This window comes from Haemaphysalis longicornis, unplaced genomic scaffold (assembly GCF_048455015.1).
Source record: "Haemaphysalis longicornis isolate Haplotype H1 unplaced genomic scaffold, Haemaphysalis longicornis Haplotype H1 scaffold_7, whole genome shotgun sequence".
Classification (NCBI taxonomy): Eukaryota; Metazoa; Arthropoda; class Arachnida; order Ixodida; family Ixodidae; genus Haemaphysalis; species Haemaphysalis longicornis.
Window position 1 is genome coordinate 91,624,152 of NW_027526422.1, and position 22,208 is coordinate 91,646,359.

General features: G+C 47.6%; 1 protein-coding gene across 1 annotated transcript; it reads left to right on the forward strand.

The window, feature by feature from the left end:
- Positions 1 to 1,812: 1,812 nt before the first annotated feature.
- Positions 1,813 to 20,166, forward strand: LOC144146091 (uncharacterized). The gene is made up of 5 exons (XM_077678030.1): positions 1,813 to 3,043; positions 4,705 to 4,783; positions 9,120 to 9,228; positions 14,850 to 14,956; positions 16,645 to 20,166. The coding sequence occupies exons 1-5, from the start codon at positions 3,021 to 3,023 to the stop codon at positions 17,008 to 17,010; spliced, it is 684 nt and encodes a 227-aa protein (XP_077534156.1). The 5' UTR covers positions 1,813 to 3,020; the 3' UTR covers positions 17,011 to 20,166.
- Positions 20,167 to 22,208: the final 2,042 nt, after the last annotated feature.

A 22,208-nucleotide genomic window follows, 5' to 3' on the forward strand; every position in this document is an offset into this window, starting at 1 on the left:
GGCTGTACGTACGTGAACTGTAGTACACTGAAAACATGGCAAAAATTTCGAATGAAATACTATATAAAAGGGAGAATAAGGCTGACGACGATAAGTACCAAGAAATGAATACAGCATTATCGTCTTCTCTCTCACGATAAAGGTATTTCTGGTAGGAGCAATGCTTCCATTAGGCAGAGAAAACAAAAACCAACAAAGAATCCCAGCAATGCGTTATTTCTTTCCCTGACCCTATGACTTTCTTTTTAAGCTTTCTTTTGTGTTTTGGTAAAGGCATTGAGGCTTTAAAACGAATAATGTATATAGACGCACTACTCCGCACTAAAATTTTCGTCGTCAAGTATCAGGCCATCGCTCAGTCTGATTTGGTTTGGTAGGAGGCGGATGACGTCGTCCTTGTCAATTAACGACTGTGGTATGCAGGGTGCTCAGTGTACGTCGCGACGGTCCAGAAGTGGACAAGCCACGCTTTCCGTGACACTTTCCGTAATCACTACCGCCCTTAGGAATCGTCTGTCAACCATCAAAATGGCGGACACAATACTTCTGTTATGTCACTCTTCTCGCGAGCATCCGACCGTTCATTTCCTGCCGCCTGACACGTCGCCTACGTACTGGCCCAACACCCCGCAGGGCGGACGACGGATCGCCGCTGTACCTGGGACAGCTCGAGCAGCACCGGCGGCTGTCTGCGCTGGTCAGCTCGCAGCTGGAGGCCACCGCCAACAGGATCGCCCAGCTTCGCAGGGAGGCAGAGGCCAACAGGAGCGCAGTCAGAGCCGGAGGACCACTGGATGACTACATGCACGACCTGGCTGTACGCTTCGGCCAAGACGCGCCTCCCACCTAGATCTATAGCACCAACCTTTCACTTTTTTTTTTGCGGACACCGCTGAATTGAAGGGCCGCAGCACAAATCTCCCAGAGGGGGTGTTGTTTTGGCACTGAAAGAAGCCTAACTGCACAGCGAGCATTTCTAGGACTGCGGAGGAGAAAAGAACAGTCAGGGCGGCACCTGATTGACTTCCCACATGAATAGCATCTGCGGTGGCTGTTTAGGCTGTCCACGACATTTACAAGTGCCGTCGATGAGATCGAAAAGGCAATGTGCATACGAGATCGCTTGCATAGTATGGAAGGATCACGAACTAGCCAAAAAAGGCAAAACCTGACCTTGCGGAATACCTTGCGGTGGGAAGTTGAAACAATCATAGGGAAGAAAGAAAGTATATTTTTTAGAGGAGACCAGTCGCAATCAATGTTATTTGTCGCGCATAAAAACGGAACCAGCAAAAAGTGCGCAAATATCTGGCTCCTTGATGAGTGAAATGCATTTTATGCCGTTTGGCTAGGCAGACTCTTACTACCGATGTAAGGATAACTTTTTACGGGTAACCCAGAAAGAAAACTGATACCATTATTTATGATACTCGATCCCGAACTTAGCTTTCAGGGCAGTTGTAGTTTTTGAGCTACATTTGCTTTCAAATCGCACGGCTGCACCGAGCACTAGCTGCGTTAACCTGCTCCGCAGAGCTTGAGCGGTTTTAGGGTGGCCAGAAGCTTCTGTCTAGTTTGTAAATGCTGTGTCTAATAAAAGCCATTTGGCTTGAAGTACCTAAATGTTTGTTTAGGACAGAAATAGGGGAATAAAGCGAGCTGCTAAATTATATTTATCTATATTTATGCTGACGTCGTTTTAAGTTTGCAGAAAAAACACAGGTCGTCTTAGATTAATAAATGCAAATTTTTGGGCGAAACAGCTGTCTCATCTTATTTTTTTTTTAATTTCGACGGTTCCCGCCGAAAAGAAACAATTCTGGCACATTCAGGGGTTCCATAGTGGCAGTAAAAACAGAGTGAACCCCTGGGCTCAGCAAAGAGCTATTTTTGGGAAAATTGTATAATTTTTGGGCTCGCGTTGTCTTCGTGAAGGAAGGAAACTAAATTCATTTTTAGCGAGTAAGGCTGCTCTGGGATAGCACATGGTCGGCCTACGTTTCGGCAGTGTTGACGCAGTATTTGTTGCTGCGATACACTACCTTGTATTACTGACATCAAAGCAAGCTGGTTTACCAAAGCTGTTCTAAACTCCCGCCTTCGTTGATTACTTTTCACCTTCCTTTCACCTACTTGAAAAGGAAATGATTTTGATAACAGCGCTCATGCCAGAGCCCGACGTGGAAACTTATATCGGTGATTTAGGAATCACATCCTACAGCGACCGTTTAATTTTTTGTGGAAAACACTAGCTCTCGTAATGTCATCGCTATGCGACAGAAATAGATTAGGGGAAGTGGATGCCCGTAAACTGGAAGCGGACCATGCTCAACCAAATACCGTAAAGGTGCACTCACACGCCACAGGAGGAAAGTACATGAATGTATGGGATTTTTTTACGCTGAATATCCTTAAGGCCGCTATGGCAAGCCTGTGAGCAGTTGATAAGTTTGTAAAAGAGATGTTTTGCCTTTGCAACAGCCTTATCCCACAAGCATAAGAAATTCGCTTTAAACCAATAGCCCATGCTCAAATTACTTTTAATAAGACTTCCACAGTTCTGTTCGTGAGCAAAATACACGCAGTCATCAAACCAGTTATCAAACCACATTACATGATGAAACTTAAATCAATCCATCCGCAGCAAGGAAGTCTTGAAGCATCTACAGAATAGACAAGTTTCTTGGGTCCGGCACCCAGCTTGAGCCATGGTTTCTCCGTTATGAGGTTCTTGTCCCTCCCTCGAAACCGAATACTAGTACTAACCTGGACTCTGCGCACGGCTCAATGATGCCCAGCAACATAATTCTCGCATTGTGAGTGGTAGCCTTGTTTTTACGACAGCATGGCGTGCACAGCCCTAACAAGGCTATTCTTCCTCATCGCCAGTTTGTTTAAAGAAACTGCACCCGGATTGGAGGCTGCGCGGGACTCATCAGTGGTGCTTCCTTTCTCCTCCTAATCCTGTCGCGCAGGAGAAGGAGGCTCTCGTCCAGCAGCTTCTGCTGGAGCAGCAACAGATGGACGAACTTCTTTCGGAACAGTAAGACGGCTTGCGCACGATAATTGCCAGCACGGCCAGCTCGCCCCGGAGCCACTGTTATGCTTGTCGACGCTCGCACTATCACGCCCGTTTTTTTTTATTTCCACAGCACCGCAACTGGACTGAAAGTGCACAGAACCTCAGTTTCGCTTCGCTTTATGCCCTTGCTTCCCCGAATCCTTCGCCACGCACACTTGCCTCTGAGCCACGGCCACCACCTAGTCCTTACTTCTTTATCTTATCTTACAACAGCAAAAACCAAAATCTTCTCTTCTGTGACCTTTATGACAAATGCACGTTGTTATACTTTGTCTCTAGAGCACCAGAGTGGGTGTCCTAATGCCGCATTCCAACAATGCCAGGAGTGTTGGAACAATGGTGTAAGGATGTCATTCGGAAACTATGCACACTTGTTCCGACAAGAGCTAGAGATCGTGTTAGTGTAACCTATATAAAAACATAATATTCAGCATTCCGCCTTCGTTTTTTCTGAACCGTTTTTATTCATTTTCCCGAGCTCGAATACCTATGTTTAGTTCGTTATTGGTAATTGTATTTCCAGAACTGTCAGTCATATGCACTGTATGGTACGATAATGTTGAAATAACGAATGTTGCATTGTTTGCAAAGAAAATGACGCTGATCACGGGAGTACGTGCTGCCAGAACCGATGCCTGGTGACACAACAGACCGAAAAGAAACCTAAGACACCACAAAGGACTGACAAGAAGAGTAACTAAGTGTCGGCTTCAAATTGAGGTTCAGCGGAAGCGAAAGCCGAAACTGCAGCGTTCGAGTGCTCTGACAACACTAGCCTAAGTCATACCAGAGCACCAATGGCAACTGAAACTGGCCTGTTTGCAATCAACAAACAAAACATTAAAAAAGGCGGTAAACTTAGAACCCTTTTTTTCTCGGTTCTTGTTTGCCAGTGTCGCTTGATGATAATCTGTTGACACTTCATGTGTAAACATGATGTATACCTGATTCATCTGCACAGAAACATCCGTTGCCACACTTGAAATTTTGACAGCGACGATCCCAAGCTTTGACTGTAGCCAACAGTTTAACCCGTACAGCTGGGATTACTTTTCAAAGTTATCACGAAATATGTTCAGTCAATCAGGGTTCTGTCTGGACCGGACCAGTCCAGTTTTTGCTAGCAGGCTTCCATAGACTTCCAGTGATACTAACATTGGAGTAAGAAAATATTGGCCACTGTAACTTACTCCTGAAAGAGATACCCTCTAGTTCACTCGAAAACACAAGATTAAGCGAGGCATTTTTGATGCTTGATCAAGCGAGGAATTTTTGAAATTTTAAAGCTCGCACCTTCCCGACTAAATATTTCGCCAAAGAGAGCCTTTGAAAGACAGACCCCCAAAAAACAGGCCAGACCACGCACTTTAGTCTTACTCTCTTACCTACGTTGAAATCTCGCTTTACGAACCTCACGCAAGACTGGACGACTTTTTCTGCATTTCCTGCAATGTAGCTGCGCTTGAGGTTGCCCAAACAGATGTCTCCAAAAGTTGCGGCAATAAACTGGGCACCTAACGCCTTAATTACTGACGTTGCCTTGAGTATTTGCTTCAGACATAGTGCTGTTTGGTCACCAGCGAAAGGATAAGCGCACCTCGCTTCCTTTGGTCCACGTATAGCAACAAGATATTGGCGCACGCCAGGACGACAAGCCAGAAATCCACGGAAGGCCAGGTGACGCCTATCATGCAAACAGAGGTAAGTTAACCTTCTGCGTTGTGAGCCTGCAGTGCGTCACGCCTCACTAACTGAACTAGAAACGGGAGAATCGAAAGTCATATTGGGGCACAGCTATGAGCTATTGATCCCGAGATGCATAAAGAGAAAATCGCTGCCTACGCTACAATTACGTGCGTAGGAAGGTTTCGTCGTGTGTACATTATTGATTGTTCATAGAATCGTTTTCAGGGTAATATGGCTTCGGAGTTGCTGCCGTTCGTGTTCATATGTCAACGTGCCCAAAATAGGACAAGTTTAGCGCGGGAGCGTGCTAGGCTAGCGTTTGGGGATTCCGGTGAGGTGTCCAGCCGTATACCCACCAGCCGCGTTATCACGCAAAAGCGGAAACAGCGACTGTGGGGTATGCGCCTGACATTGTATAGGCCCAAGGGTATGCTTAACTGTCTAACGTCGCCAGCTGTTACAGGAGGGCTTTGGTCTGTGCTAGTTGGTCCATAATCTTCAATGGGAATCACCTTGAATGTAAACGAACACAAAGGAAGAGGGAGAAACGGCGGTGTACTGATCCCCACCGAAGCCAACTGATACGCACAGCTTGGCTTCCAGTAAATTTTACGGCGCTTGGCACGTCGTTAAGTTCACCGCCATGGCTGTTTAACGTTAAGCCTTACCATTGGCCGAACATCAGGGATTGGTCCATATCCTTATTTATTGTAACAAGTAGACAGGGGAAACTATAAAAAAAATCACGCCATATCCACGGAATGAATGATGATAAGTGGGGCGAAGCTCGAGAGGGGGAGATCATCGGTAACCGTAACTCTCCCGTGAAAGTTCGCCCATTACATCATTAAGAAAGACGTAAGACTGTGTGCGTACATTGTACAAATCAACTTTTATTTTCGGAGTCAATGCTCCCAGGCCCAGACCTGGTGAAAGACCCCGCGCCATCGAGGACTACCCCGCACCTCCACCACAATTTGTCACGTAGGATGGGACACAACGGTAAAGAAAGAACTTTTATTTAGGGCGAACTTGTGCCCGAACAAGACGAGAGGAAACGAGCAAAGGTCCTTGCGTCTCGTTCGATCTCCGAGAACGACTGCCTGCGTTCGTGGCGTGATCTCTTGCGTGATCTCCCCCTCGCAGTGCACGTGCGCTCGCGCCTCCGTTGGCGAACACAGACAAGCTCGCGCTCCCGGTGCCGAGTTTGCGCTGCCGGTTGCAGCCGGTTCTTGCGCGTGCAACGCGGCCCACTTTGCGACATCTCCGAAAGCACGCGGCGGTCACGTACCACGAGACACAAGGGATGGACAGACCCATGACTTAAGGAGCTTCGCCCCTAAAAGGATGATGACAGCGCTTTAGCCTAAGTTCCGGCTGCTGTTGGACTGCACCTCTTGGATACTGCGTGGAGTCTCAGCCGCCTCGCCTAGCACTGGCTGAAGTTCCTCACTTTCGTACATTCACTCATTGCCACAACACCACAGCATACATTGGCCTCACATCCCTTTCTTACGACACCGTTTTTGACATTATCATTCATACCACAAAAAGCAGCCTAGCGCTTGCAATTTAGCAATGGTCCACACGAATTATAAGTGGTCCCCCTTCAAGACGACCTCCATAAGTACTGAACCCCCCCCCCCCCGCACTCCCTTCTTCCCCCGGCAGCCACTGGCAATCCTTTCCATCAAAGCTTGCAACAACAACAGCCTGGTGTCCTATTGCTAACTATCCGTTTTAGCGCATTATAACGTCGTTTGGTGCATAACCGAAAGGTTGCTGCGCCACAAAACCTCAACTTCATCATCATCCGTTTTAGCTATCTTCGTCCAATGCACCATTACTGACGTCATGAAACAAGCAATGCAGTTGGAGATGTAAAATTTTTGCTTTAATTGTACATTTCTCAGCGGACCAGCACAGTTCCCTGCCGGACAAGCGCTAAGAAAACTATAAAGTACAAAATCCTTTATTTAAAACATACTTGTATGTTGTCTTCGTGGCTGCTGTAATGCACGATAAAGAAAGCTGCAGTCTGCATATAGCCAAAACTTGTTTTTATGAGGTCTGCAATGGCGTCACAATGGCAGGTCTTCAAGCGAAGCCTACTGCGCCATTAGGCTCGGCAGCTGACTGCGGAGCCTTGTTTACTGTCAGTCCTCCTAGATGGCGCCACCATACCGCGACGGACTGTTTTCTGCTTTTGCTTTATTTTTTACCGTATTTGCACATGGCTTGTTTTTTCCTAAGGTAAAAAATAATCGTTTCGTGAAACATGGTGTTCGCTAGAGAAATATGGTCACGTAAGACCGTCGCTTGCGCCGATCGGTCAGTGTCGTCTGAGACAACCCCAAAGCACCGCACTGCCGTGCAGTTAAAGCAAGCATAGTGCGCGAAGTACCAACATCACTACGAATAGGTACTTCTACGTTTACACCCGCCGCGGTGGCTCAGTGGCTAAGGCGTTGCGCTGTTGAGCATGAGGTGGCGGGTTCGATTCCCGGCCGCTGCCGCCGCTTTTCTGATGGAGGCGAAAAGCATAAACGCCCGTGTGTACGAGATTTCGGTGGTAAAAATTAATCCGGAGCCCTCCACTATGGCACGCCTCATCGCCTGCGTTGCGTCGGCGCGTTAAACCCTACAATCAACCAACTCCTATGTTTACGTGCGCTTTCGTAACTTCCGTTGTTTACACCACCATTGTTACTGCTATAAAAATAATCTGCTCTAGATTTAAGCACAAATAGCCCATTCGACAAGCTTATAAGCCCGGCTTAATTTCCATTTGCTTTTTCCGGCCCCACCCAATCGCACAGCCGGGCATATGACATCATAGGTTCTGTTGCGGGAAATGAGCTAGTGGGTCGCATGACCGTTCCCTTTGTTGCTAATTATATAGCTCATTTGAGCAAAGTTTGTGTTAAAAGTGGTGTCAGTATGATTCTCACGAGATAGTCTTTTGAATGAACCAAACTTGTGTTTTGTCTGCATGGCCCCTTTGAAGATCGAGATCGTTATGCGATTTTTTTTCCAAGAGGGAGATAACCTACAAGCTGACGATATCCTCAAGCCTACGCCACTGTGAAAATACGCTGACGTACTCGCCCACTACCAGCACGGGTGCCAGCAATACCCAGCACCCCACCCACACCTATCCAAAACCGAAGCAACAATATTCCGACGACTACAAACGAACTCTTACCCCCACATATCCTACTCCATGCAATGTACCCCACCCTCTACCCCGCCTCATGCAAATACTGCCCCAACCCTGGCACCCTAAACCATACGGTATGGGGGTGTCAATAAACCCCGTCCCTTACTCCTTATCCCCAACCTGCATACGAGCAGTGGGTGGCACGGATGACCAGTTCCGACCTCTCCTCCCACCGTAGCCTGGTGGAGAGGGTCCGGGGGGCCAGCGCATGCCAGGGTATCCCGGACTAGAGGAAACCCCTCACCAGGCGGGTGCCCAAACATCAGCACCTAAGGCTCGCCTAAATAAAGTTTACTAATTGTGAGGTTTTCACTACACAGTGGTCTCTATAAAGTTGTCTGATACGTGAACGACGATCTCTTCTTCAGTGTGCCCTTTGGAAGAACTTTTGTCCAGTTTGTGAACATTCATAGCAGTGCCCTTCAATGTTTTTTTTTCTTACAAGCTCAATAGTCTACGTGAACGCCGGTCCCTTCTTCAGTGCATCCTCTGGAAGATCTGCAACTTGTTGCCCAGTTTGTGCAGATTCACTGAACTGCCCTTCAATGTGTTTTTTTACTCAAGAACACTACACAAGAACTGAATACTATCACTTTTCAATAATATGTAAGCCCTCTCCCCACCCCCACCCCTTATTCTCTTTTTCCCGCCAGGGCTTCTTGCCTCTCTCTCATAAAAGCCTATCACTCAATCAATCTCCTCCTCCTTTTCCTTTCATAGTCTTTCTGCAGAATACGTATATTGGAAAGCATATTTACAATGGGGGGTATAATTAAGTCAGTTTGGTTTTGTTTTTGTGAATAACTTGCTCTTTCATTAACTCCGATGCTGTTAAGCTACTTCTTATCGCTGGTTTTGGTGTTTAGATGACCCAGGCGCAACGAATAAAGGTGCAGTTAGTCAGCCTGCGAAGTGGGCAGCTTACCTATAGATGGAGCAACACATGTAGCGAGGAACGAAATGCGATCACAATGTTACAGCTGTCGCATTTCAACTTGCGTGATCTCAAGGAAGAAGTATTGCGTGTCGTCATTACGGCTGTAGAAAACGGGGGGAAAGCAGTTCGACCTCTAACGAACGAAATATAATGTCTCTACTTTCTCCGTCTTGCTTTCCTCTGCACGCGTTTAGGAGGAAAAGCTGTGCCTCGTCGGGGCACGCTGCCTTAGCGAGAACCACCCGGAGTTAATCACACGGCAGGCCCGCTTACTGCACAGACTCCAACTGGACAGGGTCGGAGGTACGTCAGTGTGTATTGCACGCTTCTTTTGAGCTGCCGCGTTGCCTTTACGGTGGTGAAAAAGTAATGATTGCAGAAAAAACGTAAGCGCCCGAAATTATCTCTGCCATGAGGGAGGGAGGGAGGGAGGGAGGGAGGGAGGGAGGGAGGGAGGGAGGGAGGGGGTGATTTATTGAAATGTAAAGTGGAAAAGAAGTGTACTGGGGATAATTTGAACTCATTTGGAGTTCACCAACATACAACCCAGTCCGGGGAAAGGGGATAGGGGGAATGAAAGGGGGTAGGTGAGAACAAATGGGCACAGAGAAAGAGGGAGAGAAAGAAAGGGAGAACGAGTGCGTAAGGCTGGCCGGCAGGCATTGGGCTAGAGCCGTTTGATGAGGTCGGTCTCGTCAGGGAAGGCCAGGACAAGTCGGTAGGCTTTTCACCAGGTAAGGTACTCGGCTGGCCCAACGATTAGTACAAAAATGTAATAGCAAGAAGCTACCCATACAGTATACGCTTTCCTTTGGTTAAGGCACTCAGCCAAACTAGTTAGTGTAGCCCTATGGTGAACAGCAGTGTAGGAACAAGGAGGCGAGTGCGGTGCTATCCTTTACAAAACGCATCCGGTAAACCCGCAGTCACTTTCTTAACCTTCGAGCACTTTTACTTGGATATTTTTAGGACTGCTTCAATAAAACCTGTTTTCGCAGCCAAAAGGCGCGTGCATTGTTTCACGCTTAGCGCCAGAAATAAGCGACCCCGGTCGCGGGTTTCCAAACGCTTCCCTGCACAGAGAACCCACGTGACATGTGTGATGTCACTGCGTGCGCTATTCTTTTGAGCGCCTGCTAAAGCGAGCCCACCGTTCGGGCTCTGTGGCCCCGATGTAGAATACTGGGTACCGGGGCTGGCGACTTGGGTTCGAGCCTCAGTAGGTTTATCTTTTAGTATATTTTAATTGCTTAACTTTTTTCTGCATTTCATTTGCTATTCTAAACTCAAATCTACGAGTTGTTTTTTTGTTAATAATGGCGATTTGGTATGTTTTATGTCGCTTTAGGATTGGGGCGCAGCCAATGGCCACGTGGAATTACCGTTCTCCGTCGTGCGAACAGATATGTGGTTGCTCTGTGCAGCGAAGCGTTTGTAAATACGCGACCCGGTTCACGCCAAACGCAAGGGGCTCCAACGTCAGCTTCTGCCGTATTGCGGTGATTTTTAGCCCGGTGCATGAGCGTAGCTATACTCGGTGACAACTTAAGAACGGCACCAAAAGTTGCCGCTGTGACTTATCAACGTAGCCGGATGTTTCTCCGCGCGACGCAAGTAGGGCGTTACTGGGAATATTTTGAACATGGCGTGAGCCGTTCCTGTGATTTTTTGGACTTAATATGCTTATAAACGACTCCAGTGACGACAAACAAACTGCGCGAGACAAGGCAGACGATATCACGCATTCATAGCAAACCCCTTTCAAAATGCGCGTGCACTGACGCCACGGGTCCGGCGCTTTGGCGGAGTGATACACTACATGAGGTGGTGCCGTTCTTGAGTTGTAACCGAGTATAGTGACGCGTCGACGGAAGCACTACCTTCACTCATTTGACGCTCAAGACGTACTTCTAGAGGAATGCCAATCAGATTACTGGATGGTGTCCTTACAGGGCCCATTTCCTGGAAGTACGTGCCTAGTGAAGGACCTCTACCCGTATACTTACGCCTATAGAAAAATGGTTAAACTGTGTTTGGCGCTGTCAGTGCTTCGGTTACTCGTTTCTCAAGTTCTCACTAGACGAAGCCAGCCTTCCGAGTACAAGTTCAGCGTCCTGCAGCGCCTGCTTTCCCAAAGTATTTGGTAAGCGGCGTGTGGTCTGGGGTTTTGGTGAAAAAGTGCGCCGAAGAGCGATTCCTGAAGGCATGACTCATGAGACCGCGAAGACAACAGCCATACCTTACGCGCACGGAATTTTGCGTACGATTAAGAATGTTGTCGAACGATAAACCGTATGCATCTAGCAATCTGGGAGAAACTTATTCCCAAGGGCGATAGCGGGAAGGAAAACGTGGATGCCTGCGTGAACCAGACTGCAATGTGCTGCGTGGTTCAAATTCTGGTGGTTTGTACGAGGTGGCTCTGTCCTGGGCACCAGTGTTGCAGAGTTACCAGTTCGGAATTGGAATGAATCCGGAATCATTCCACATTTTCGCGACCCCGGAATGGAATGGGAGTGGAATGCCGGCAATACTTCAAGGAATGGAATGGGAATGGAATTAAGCGCATTTTGCCCGGAATGGAATGGGAATGGAATTACATGTGTTTTTCCCAAAATAAAGCGCACTTTCCCTTCCTTCTACGCGCTGTTTTTTGTCAAAATATGCAAAAATACGCAAAAAATCCCACTAGCCCAAGTTCAAACATTAGTAAGCCGGAGCCTTGAATTTAACAATAACGCAGTACTGTTAAAATCGATTGGCTGATTACAAGCACGGTATATTTATAAGCAGTGATTCTACTACAATTATGTCCTTATATACAGCGCTGCTACAAGGTTCGTCGCGATTCTCCGCGTAATAACCGCGGCTCTAAGCCGTTGGTATCTGTCGTGGGGAACTACCGCGGCGGCGTCCCCACCTTTCTTTCCCACCAACTTCGCTTTGTGATTTTTTAGCTTGGCGGCGCCTTCGGCCCGGCTGCGAGCACAAAAGGGTGGGGATGTCTCCTTACCCTTCACTTTTGGTTTTTGCGTCCAAAACCGTCGGTGATTGCATCCTACCTCGCCGTCATCGGGACTGCGGCTCGGAGGACATTTACGCACTTTTTTTTTGGCGTAGGGATTTCCACAACACTAGACTGGCCGGCTGCCGAACGTGTCCTTCTATTATTATCGTTCTCATTTTTCTTTCCATCTTTTCTTTCGGTTGATCGCCCAGACTAGAGGACACTTGGGGGAACCTTCATTGCTACTCCACTGCATGCAACTCCTCAAATTAGTTATACAGGCCTCAGGTATACAATTAGTTACACAGGCCTTGGACTCAGTTTTGCTGAGTCCAAGGCCGCAACACATTCTCTAAGTCCTTCTTTAGTTACCTAGAGCCAAAGGTTGCGTGGTGCTAAAGTGTGAACGATCTCCCAATTTGTAAAAGAAAAAAAAACAAGACACAGATTAGTATACGAACAAATGCACTATCCCAGTATACACTAACGAGAGAGAAAAGAATTCTCCCTGCGCATTGGTTCTCATCGAGGCACCCATACAAAGGTCGGGCATACTCTAAGCACAGCCTGAACTTTCGCTCGTGCGCAGTGGATGATACCTGACGCACATAACTAAGCTCTTCAGCAAGGGCGACATTGCATACCTTAGCACACGCAAACACAGGAAGTGCTGAACCTATCCGTGCTTTCAAGGCGCGCTTGACATGCGTGAGTGCTGACGACCTGTGCGGCCCGTGATCCGTATTTGGTGCAAAGGCAGGACAAGGTGCTCAAGCGGTAATTCTTCCAACTGATACCACCAGATCCGGAGGTTCTGTTCGTCGTTAACAAAATTATAGATCTAACCATGCTCACTACCGCTTCATACGCGTGTTACCTGCTCAAGGAATATAATGTCTTCTTCAACCATACATTTGTCAGCACAAAAATAGAACATGTCATCACGTTAGCATTAACACATTCACACTTAAACAATATTAAAGCATCACAACTCGTAAAGACATGCTGACCATGCAAATACTGTAATAACTACCGGGAGAACTGCCCCTGTGGGAATTAGTAGGGTGATTGCACGAGATATGCCACAAACCCACTATCCTTCGACCGTGGTTACGTGTTTTGCGTATTTTAGCCGTTCTTAACACGTGTAATAACATCAGCTTAATGGTGGGTTGATTGGTAACTTGATAATCACCCGATAAAACGTTGAGGAATTAGAGGAATGGAATTGAACTGCCCGGCCATTCCCGGAGTGGGAATGGGCGATGTTCTGGCATTCCGAGGAATTGAAAGGAATGGAATTTAGGCAACTTGCCATTCCCCGGAATGGAATTGGAATGGAATGGGGACGCCCATTCCGCAACACTGCTGGGCACTGCGGTCCCAGTGCCCAGGCACAATACATTTCGGTCCCAGGTGGCACAATACCTTTAACATGTAAGGAAAGGTATCCCCCGTATCTTTCACATTGGCGGGTGCATATGCACACCAGGTTTAGATCGTGTGCAGATTTTAAGACATTATTTAGAACAAGAGTACGCGTGAGATTTTCGAAGCACTGACTGTCCACAAGAAGAAACAAGCGCATATTAGCTCCCCGTCAATCAGTCTTCTCGGCATATAGGTTAACCAGTTGCCTACGTGATGTACAGTCATGAACAAACTAAACGCGAAAACGAAAATATAAACCATAATACACCAATAGCGTGACTTCTTTGAATGCAAGTCAAACTGACGCGTGGCTTAGTTACAAAAAACAAAGTTGGAAAATGGGACTTTCCAAATATACCAATAGCGCGCCATTACTTCGCCTACGCGAACGGTATTTTTCAATTTTGCGTGTTCCGTTTATATTTTCGCGTTCGCATGTCATTTGTACATGACTGTACCGATGCTCCCTCTAGGGAACACTAAAGCGTTTACTATGAGCATTTGAGGTTACTCTGCTGTTTTTTTTTTTATCGTCTTGCAACCGGCAAAATAAACAATAATTTGAAGTGCAGCGCTTTGTGTCGCCTTTTCTGATTCCGCTTACTGTTTCTGTGCTGCTGTTTTTGCCACGACTCCTTTCATCACCTGCGTCATTCTTTTTCGTGTCTCTGTGTATATATATTTTGAAAGTGCCTATGTGTAAGGATCAGCATATAAATCGTGGCCGGTTGTACGCCAGCCGTAAAGGAAAAATTTGTTTTGTAATTACCTTACTTTTTTACCAACAGGCTAGGATACCTTCAAAATATCTCTTAAAACATGTCAGAGCTTCTTTCTTTTAAAAGAATGCAGACGCCTTTATTTCTCAAAAATTTGTCCTTTCGTTACCGCTCAATAGACGAGCAGAGAAATTATTTTGGGAGGCTGTCTCAGTCTTCCACAAACCGCTAAAAAAATATGCCCAGCAGTTTTCTAGAGTCGTGCGCTGGTACGAGCGAACAGCTAAAAGTCCGAAAAGACCGCATAGATTGCCAACATACACCTCGTCGGACGATTCTGTTCACCGCGGAGAAGCCCCTGCCATGCCCCTGCCCCTGCTACTTCTATCTACACTCGGGAACAAGATAAGAACGGCAATAGCTCATGTACGGTATCACTCCGCCTAAGCGACGGACCCGGCTGTCAACGGGCGGGCGCGTTTTGAAAGGAGATTGCTATGAATGCGTGATATCGCCTGCTTTTCGTAGTTTGTTTGTCGTCGCTGAAGTAGTTTATAAGCATATTAAGCCCAAAAAATCACAGAAACGGATCGTACCATGTTCAAAATATCACCAGTAACGCATTGCTTGCGCCGCGCGTAGAACGTCCGGCTGCGGTGATGAGGCCTAGCGGCAACTACCGTTGCCGTTCTTAAATTTGTACCCGAGTATTCAGGTTACCGTGAACCCGAGGCATGTTAAAAAGGCTCGCTTGTCTTTCATTGCAGTCTTTCGATCTCCAAGCTCATTCGACCACTCATCGGCGGGATCAGTGCACGGACGAACGACGGAGCCACCGCGTAGGCCCTACCACGCCCTGCTGACCCAGTACCCTGTAAGCGTTCATTTCCATGTCGTATTTAGCAAAAGAGAGGAGCATTCCCTGGCGCTAAGTTTTGGGAACTAAAAACAAATTCATATTAGCTGGTTCATTTCCACTAATTACGCTGTTGGGAATCACTTCTATTTCGACCGCTGACGTGGCAGAAAGTAGTGACCGAGCTGTAAACGTCGAGCGCTGTTGGTCGGAAGAGGTTCTTGGCAGCATCTTAAGCCTGGATCAATATAAAATTTTGACTCTTTAGCGTTCTACGGCCCATTCTTGATGGTGAAGTAATTGGTTTCCTCAAAAACTAAAACCCGAGTGAGTGCGAAGCGCTCGTCTATTTGGGGGCGTGTAATATTCGGTGATGAAACGGAAACCTCTACGCAATGTTTTCACATGCGTGACAGTAAAACGATGAATCTTAGTTTCTGAGTGCATCGGGAGATTTAGAGGAAAGTTTTGAGACAATTCTGCTCCTTTGCTTGGTATTAGCAGTAGTGGATGAAGACTAAAAAAATTTTACGCAACACAGCAGAGTTTGCTATGGCCCACCATTCGCGCCTGTTCTCGTTACCTTTTTAAGAATGGCCGGTGGAGGTGGGGGAGTGTTGCAGGGGTGTGTTTGTCAGTTAGTTGTTATGTAGACGGGTACATCGTTTCCCAGTGGAAGAGTTACCTTACTGCGCGAATGTGGTTAATTCTTTCTAAAGCAATGGGATGGGCTTCGACACAACCATAGTGGTTGTGTTTCGATTTCCTTTCATTAGACTGGCGTTTAAGAAGGAGAGTAATCCCAGAAGTAAAAAGCCACTTCGAAGTTATTCCTGGCCTCTTGGAGGTTGCGAAGGCTGGCATCGCTGTTCTGAGCCTTGAAACAGCTGTGCGAATTCCTTTCTTGGGAATCATAGTTCGTGGACACAACTTCAGAGATTACAGGCAGCTGACTTTCTGCTAACGATTATCAATATAGGCTGAGAAAATGCATTCCGTTGCATGCACGGAAACAACACAGGTGTTGAAGAAAATTCGAAAGACAAAAATGTTCGCGTTCGCTGGCTGAGTCATTATAAGTGGCCTCGAAGCAAGGCATGGGTGTGGTTTTCTCAGCTCCATAAATTCCCAGTTTGTAAACGTCCAAAGGAAAATGGGAGATGTGGGCGCACGCACGTCCACGGACATTATTTGGGACGAAATAAGTGGTGTACACTACCCTCATCCCGCCTGTAAAATATACTAAACCAACGCTGTGGTAATGCTCGCTTATCAGAGCACAAGGCTTCAAACGTAGGAAAGTGGGTACCCCACCTGACAGGCCACTGATATACGGGTGGCTGTGGACCGCATCCTGATTGGGCAGCTTTTGAGGCCGAGCATAGGGGCAACCTTCCCACGGAACTCAGAAACATACATACTTCCTCAGAGAAAGCCATCTGCCACTTCAGTGCACGTGCTAGTGAAAAAAATCCCTGGGTAGTATTTTCTTGGTTTCAATGAAGTGGGCCATGTAAATGAGGAAGAGTTCTCCCGACTAGGTCAAATGAAGGGGCGGGTTGGTGTGAAGCGGTCTTCTTTATTGAATATCCCAGTTGCATGTCTGCGCGTGGGTTTTCCGCCCATTCTGGCGATGTGTCTTGGGTGCGCTTTATTTTAATCACGCATGTCAGAACCTGTACTACTTCCAAAACTTCTATGTACAGACGCAGCGCCGTGGGCCACGGTCGAACGCTCGAACTGGAGACGCCGGGGCAGCTACCATCACCGACAGCAGCGCCGGCGAAGCGTCGCACGGGAGGCTGTCCGTCGACTCGTCGGAGCCCCGCCAGATCTCCGTCTCCTCATCGGCCTCGACGACGGTGGTGAACTCTCGAAGCCACCACAGCATAGTCCGTCGCGTCCCCGTGCAGCAGCCGCGCCAGCAGGGTAGTCGCGAGACGGCTGGAACTACTGGCCCAGGCCACGGTGGCAGGCAGCCTCCCGCTTCCAGAAAAGCCGCTGCAGACGCCGAGCGCGTAAACCGCTTTGTCAGCGCCGCAGCCCGTTCTGGGAACGTTGCTAAGCGCTGACCAGACGGTACGCTAGGCACGAAAGCTGCTTTTCTCGAACACACTTGGTGCTACTGCTGGTACTACAAGGTTGCCTACATGGCATACGACGGAAAATTAGAGGAGTGTTTGTTTCACATGCAAGGAAAAGTGTACTGCACAAAATCACGACAAATGTCTGTGTCAGGCGATAACACATGTAATTTCGCTGATAGACTCCTATCCCGCTCGCACAACTTTCGTAAGTGACAATGCATTTCGACAAGGGATGTGATTGAACGGAGGCGTAAATGAAAAGCAATGGTGCGAGCACACGTCCTTGTGGTATGCACGAAATATTTCTATAGGTTCGCGGTGGGGTAATGAAGAGACCAGGAAAGCTGAACGTGTGATTGAGAAAGTGCGTACACTACGTGGATGTTTCGTGTTCCCCTCACGTATATCCTTCACTAAAACTTAAAAACCTCTATTGAAGATCATATGTTCTTGTTTATTTAATAGTCGCGCTGTCCGGCCATAAACTCGTCTGCAGGCGTGTTTAAGAGTACTTATGCTGTTGTCAGACGAAAAAGAATTGTCTAACCGACTTAGTTGTCGTCGCGCCTGTGTGGCTGACCGGTTACAATGCATAAAGCTGCTACAAGCTTACAGGTGCATTCCCAAGCGCAGAAAGCGTAACTGCCGGCAGGTTGTATTATAGTGCGCTTTCATCTCTTACAAACAAATTCATAAGCAGTTCTTTGTCGCCATGTTTTGTAACTGCCCCATTACCATAGGTTACTTGAAGAGTCGTAACCGCTTAATTTTAATGCCGGTTCCCCTCTAGTGATCCGCGAACCATCCTTTCACGTAAATACATACGGAAATAGAAGCATAGAACAGATTAATCTTTGTAACGAGCTTTAGGCGTGTGCGCGCGCATGCAATCATGACATGCCGTTGGGGTGACAGGAAGGAAATGGGGGCTGGAGTGGCGGAAACCTGGCTTGTGGACACTCTGCCAATCTGTAAAAGCATGGTAGCAGACGGGAGCTCGCAGAAGAATCGGTAGATGTAAGTCCCAGCGTGCCAAGAACGACAAGAGGACGTTTCTTTACCGAACTGCAGAGTTATAGAACGGTTGCCTTCGCGCCACGCGACGGCCTATTACTGCGTCCGCGACTGCCGGGAAAAAAACTGGAACTATACGGATTTACATTGAAGACAAAACAGCCATAACCAACTCCGTTTTGTCTGCCACAAACACGTTCTCGAATATTTGTCATTATGTTATTAGGTGCACAGCCTATACTTCGCTTGCATGCGTTTAGATGAATGCCACCAGCCTCTTCACATCGAAAACTCTTGCTGCACTTACTGTGCAAATTCTTGATTTAACAGCATCTTCTCCGGCAGCTGTTTTATATATAGCACAGAACGTTTGGTGCAAGTGGGTAACTTCCTATTCACCCCTGCTGTCAATATTAACTGGTAACGAGGAGCCCTAGGGCGCAATAATGCTGCAGCTGACCTGCTCTGGCGACAAGAAATAGCCGGACGGGTTGGTCCGTATGCATATTTGATTAATGGCAGAAGGAGCAAACAAAAATGTTTTTGTAACGTAACACACACCCAGTGTCTCACGCACTGCACATAGGCAACAATTCAAATCAGAAGGTGTTATGAAAGCGGCACAACAGGCCACATGATCGCTGACAGGCTAACTGTCGGTGACAAGGGCCCCCGTACGTATTGCAAACTCAATTCTGAGCCTTCATTCGACGCAGTCCTCGTCATTGCCTCCCATAATTATCACTCGCTCTTCTCACACCTCTGAAGGAATCTGTGGTCCACCGTGTGCGTTACAGGTGCTGGTTCGTGATGTACAGCTTGAGATTTAAAATAGCGACCTTTCTACAGTGCTCTACATCTTTGGTGCTATAAGTGGTGTCTACACATCAACCGAACGCGATTATTCACTCGTAGTGTAGCAACGGGCATAAAATATCTGTTTAGACCTCGGGTACCGATACTCGACGTTTGCGCGAAAAATGTCTCGTCTTTGGTGCCTACTTTCCTCGTTATAAACACGCAGATTGGTCGGTATTGATGAAGGCTTATCATAATGTGAGCAAAGAATCTGGGAACACCAAAGCAGATCCTGGATCATGTTCAACTACCTAATGAACAATTGTTGCATAGGTAAGGCGACTGGGCAAAATTTTGTAAAAACAACAAAAATACGTGGCAGAACAACAATTCGGCATTAAAGGGACCCTGCAACACTTTCAATAAACGCTTTAACTATTTCCTTCGGGTCTGGAAGCACTGCGAAAGTTAGTTATTGCCAGCATGGAGCGGCACTGCGTGATTTGCTCGTCGCACCAGATGCGCCTTCCGTTTCTGTTTTGTTTTTGTGGCTTTATTTTCAAACTTGCTTTCTAGAAGCGTTCATTGCTGCAACTGCAGAAAAATCGGCCAACAGCCGCTACATGGCCTCAGTAATTCGGGCCGTAGAAGGACGTCAAGACCGGGAAAGAGAGAAAAATCTTTTGAGTGAGTTTTCAATTTATCTGGTGAGCATAGAGCAGTAATTTTTGGCTTAGGTACTTTGCGACCCCCTAACCTAAGTACTGGGTGTGTTGGGTGACTACATTCTGCAAGCATTTAAGATTTCAAAAAAAAGTTGAAAAAAGTGTTGCAGGGTCACTTTAACATTGCTAAACAACGATGTATTTATTATGTACTGCCTGAAAACATACCATTCTGATTAAGCACCTGTTCGTCCAACTCAAAACGCTCTATCCGACATTGTATAGCGCCCCAAGGGAGGCGTCAATTTATCACTCTGTCTGCCCCTTTTTTTTTCAAACAACGGCTAATACTTATGTGCACGTGTTTCACTACTCACCACTTATGCTACAAACATTTTATATGTAAAATTCCGTTTATTTCTTGACTCCACCTTTCATATAACTATCGTAAAACTGTCGAGTAACTGTGTATAGCAAGCACTGCGTCATTACTAATGGGGGAATGTTTTTGCTGTAAAAAAAAGGGGGAGGGGGTACCGAGATGGCAAGATACCATGAAGAAACTGTGTTAGAAAGAATAGTTATGCTTGTTAAATGATGCCCACAAACAAGCTGTGAATTGCTTATTTGTTGAATAAATGTTAATAAAGTTTGTGACAAAGTCGATGTACCCGTGTGAAACTTTTTTTTTTAATGCGATGGGATACGTACAACCTGTTCCAAACCCCCTTTCGATCACAACGCGTCTATAATCTCCGCTACAAAAATACTACGCGGTTACCTAAGCACTTCTTAAGGTGTAGCGAATTCGAAAGCAATACGGGAATTTGCGCCATGTGGCCTCCAACTCGTCTGTCTCAGAGACATTAATAAACTACTGGACACGTACCCCTGCCCTCTCCGACTGTCGTGGATCCGGCGTAATACTATCACCGCTCATATTGCGGCGGATACTTCCCGTCACCTTGCGTCGGTTCCACGACCGCTGCCCTTGCTGACAACTGACCCACATGACCAATTTCTTCCCCTAAAGGAAGATGTGCGTCGCGCCACACGCGCTCTCATACCACCGTGTGGAACAGGCCTTCCCAGTGGGCTCGCTCGCTGGGAGGAGGTCCTGCTGCGCAGACTTCGAGTTGGGGCGGCCCTCTGTCCTGCGGTAACCCGGGCGTAGCCACCGCGTTACCATGCCCCGTCTGTACGGCTCCTGCCGAAGACGCCGGCACCAATCACCTGTCATGGACGTGCCCTTCCCTGGAACGCAATAGGCGGTTCTTGCAGACCGACACTCCTCCGTGTCGTGCAGTACTGCACCATGCTCACCCCACACTGCCTCCCCCAACTGCCCTTCGTGCGGTGCTCTAGCCACCGTGTCGCACTCCATGTAGGCATGTCCTAATGATCCCTTCCCCTCCATAGCGTGTGACTAGCAGTGGGAGGGGGTGCTGGGCAGCTCGGATCCGGGGATCCAAATCTCCCTGGTGAACCGAGCCAACACTGTCGCCGGCAGGCTCATGCCAAAAGTTTCTCTCTCCCTGTCTCTCCCTGATTGCAGCGAGATCCCTACACTTTCGCAGCACAAGCCTGCATCCGGGGGGCCCCCGATCTCCAGCGATGGCTGTGGCTGCCCCATTACCGCAGCCTTTGGGACTTCCTCCTGGAAACGGGTGCAAACTTGCACCTTTAGGACACCAACAATCTTCACTACACAGCAGTGCGCCTTCCTGTCAAAGACGATACCTTTAGGACAGTATGCCAAAGGGCATACTATCGCAATTAAAAAAATAGTGTGTGATTTAGTGCTCTGCGCACTCGACGCACTCGACGCAGGAGCAGTCGTAGCCCGGGTGGCCCGGGTGTGCACCGAACTGAGTGCCCGAGCTGAGCGCACCCTTGGATGAGGCAGCGACGGTTTGTTTTTGTTATTAAGCGAAAGATGTGGCATACCGGCAAAATTTTCGGGTCGATTGTGTCATTCTGCAACTGAGAGAATGACAGAAAGTAGATAGTGGTAGTGTAAATAGAGGGCATGGAGAGAGCTGTCTCCGAGAGTGGAAATAGCGGCAAGGCCAAGAAGGTGACAGTCGAAGCGCGGCTAGCTGGGCCTCTTCCAATGACTCTCCGTGCCGACGCGCCGATTCGGTCACACGGCGTCTTTGGTTAATAAGCGCCAAGGGCTATGGCTTGGTGTACGAGGGACGTGCGAGAAACGCCGCGTTGGAGACTCTGGAAGCCGGAGATCGTATGCGCATCTCCGCCTTCCGAGCCGGCTTTAGACTGGAACACGATGCGCATGCGCATCGGGTGCCAGTCTCAAATTCTTGGGATAGAGATTAAACGCTCATGTATTCTGAATTACCGACTGAAGGATCGTCACCTAATTTTATTATTAGGTCTGGCAAAAGCGTTTGAAATGCAAAAGAGTTTATGCACGATCCCTCCAAGATTTCTCGAGTTCGGTGGGTGGTTGTAGCTTCACAAGGCCCAATACGAATCAGCGGGATCCCGTTGCATCCACCGCGGGAACATGTACGTTAAACAAACGCCAATATTTCATACACCCTACCACCACCACAGCGCGACGGCCTGTACAGCTGGTTGGAATTGGCAAAAAAAATGAAAAATGTGGTCAGCTTTTTATATTTTCTGCCTCAAAATTTATGACGCGTCTGCTGTTTTTTGTCGAGATGATGAGGCGCAGTTGCG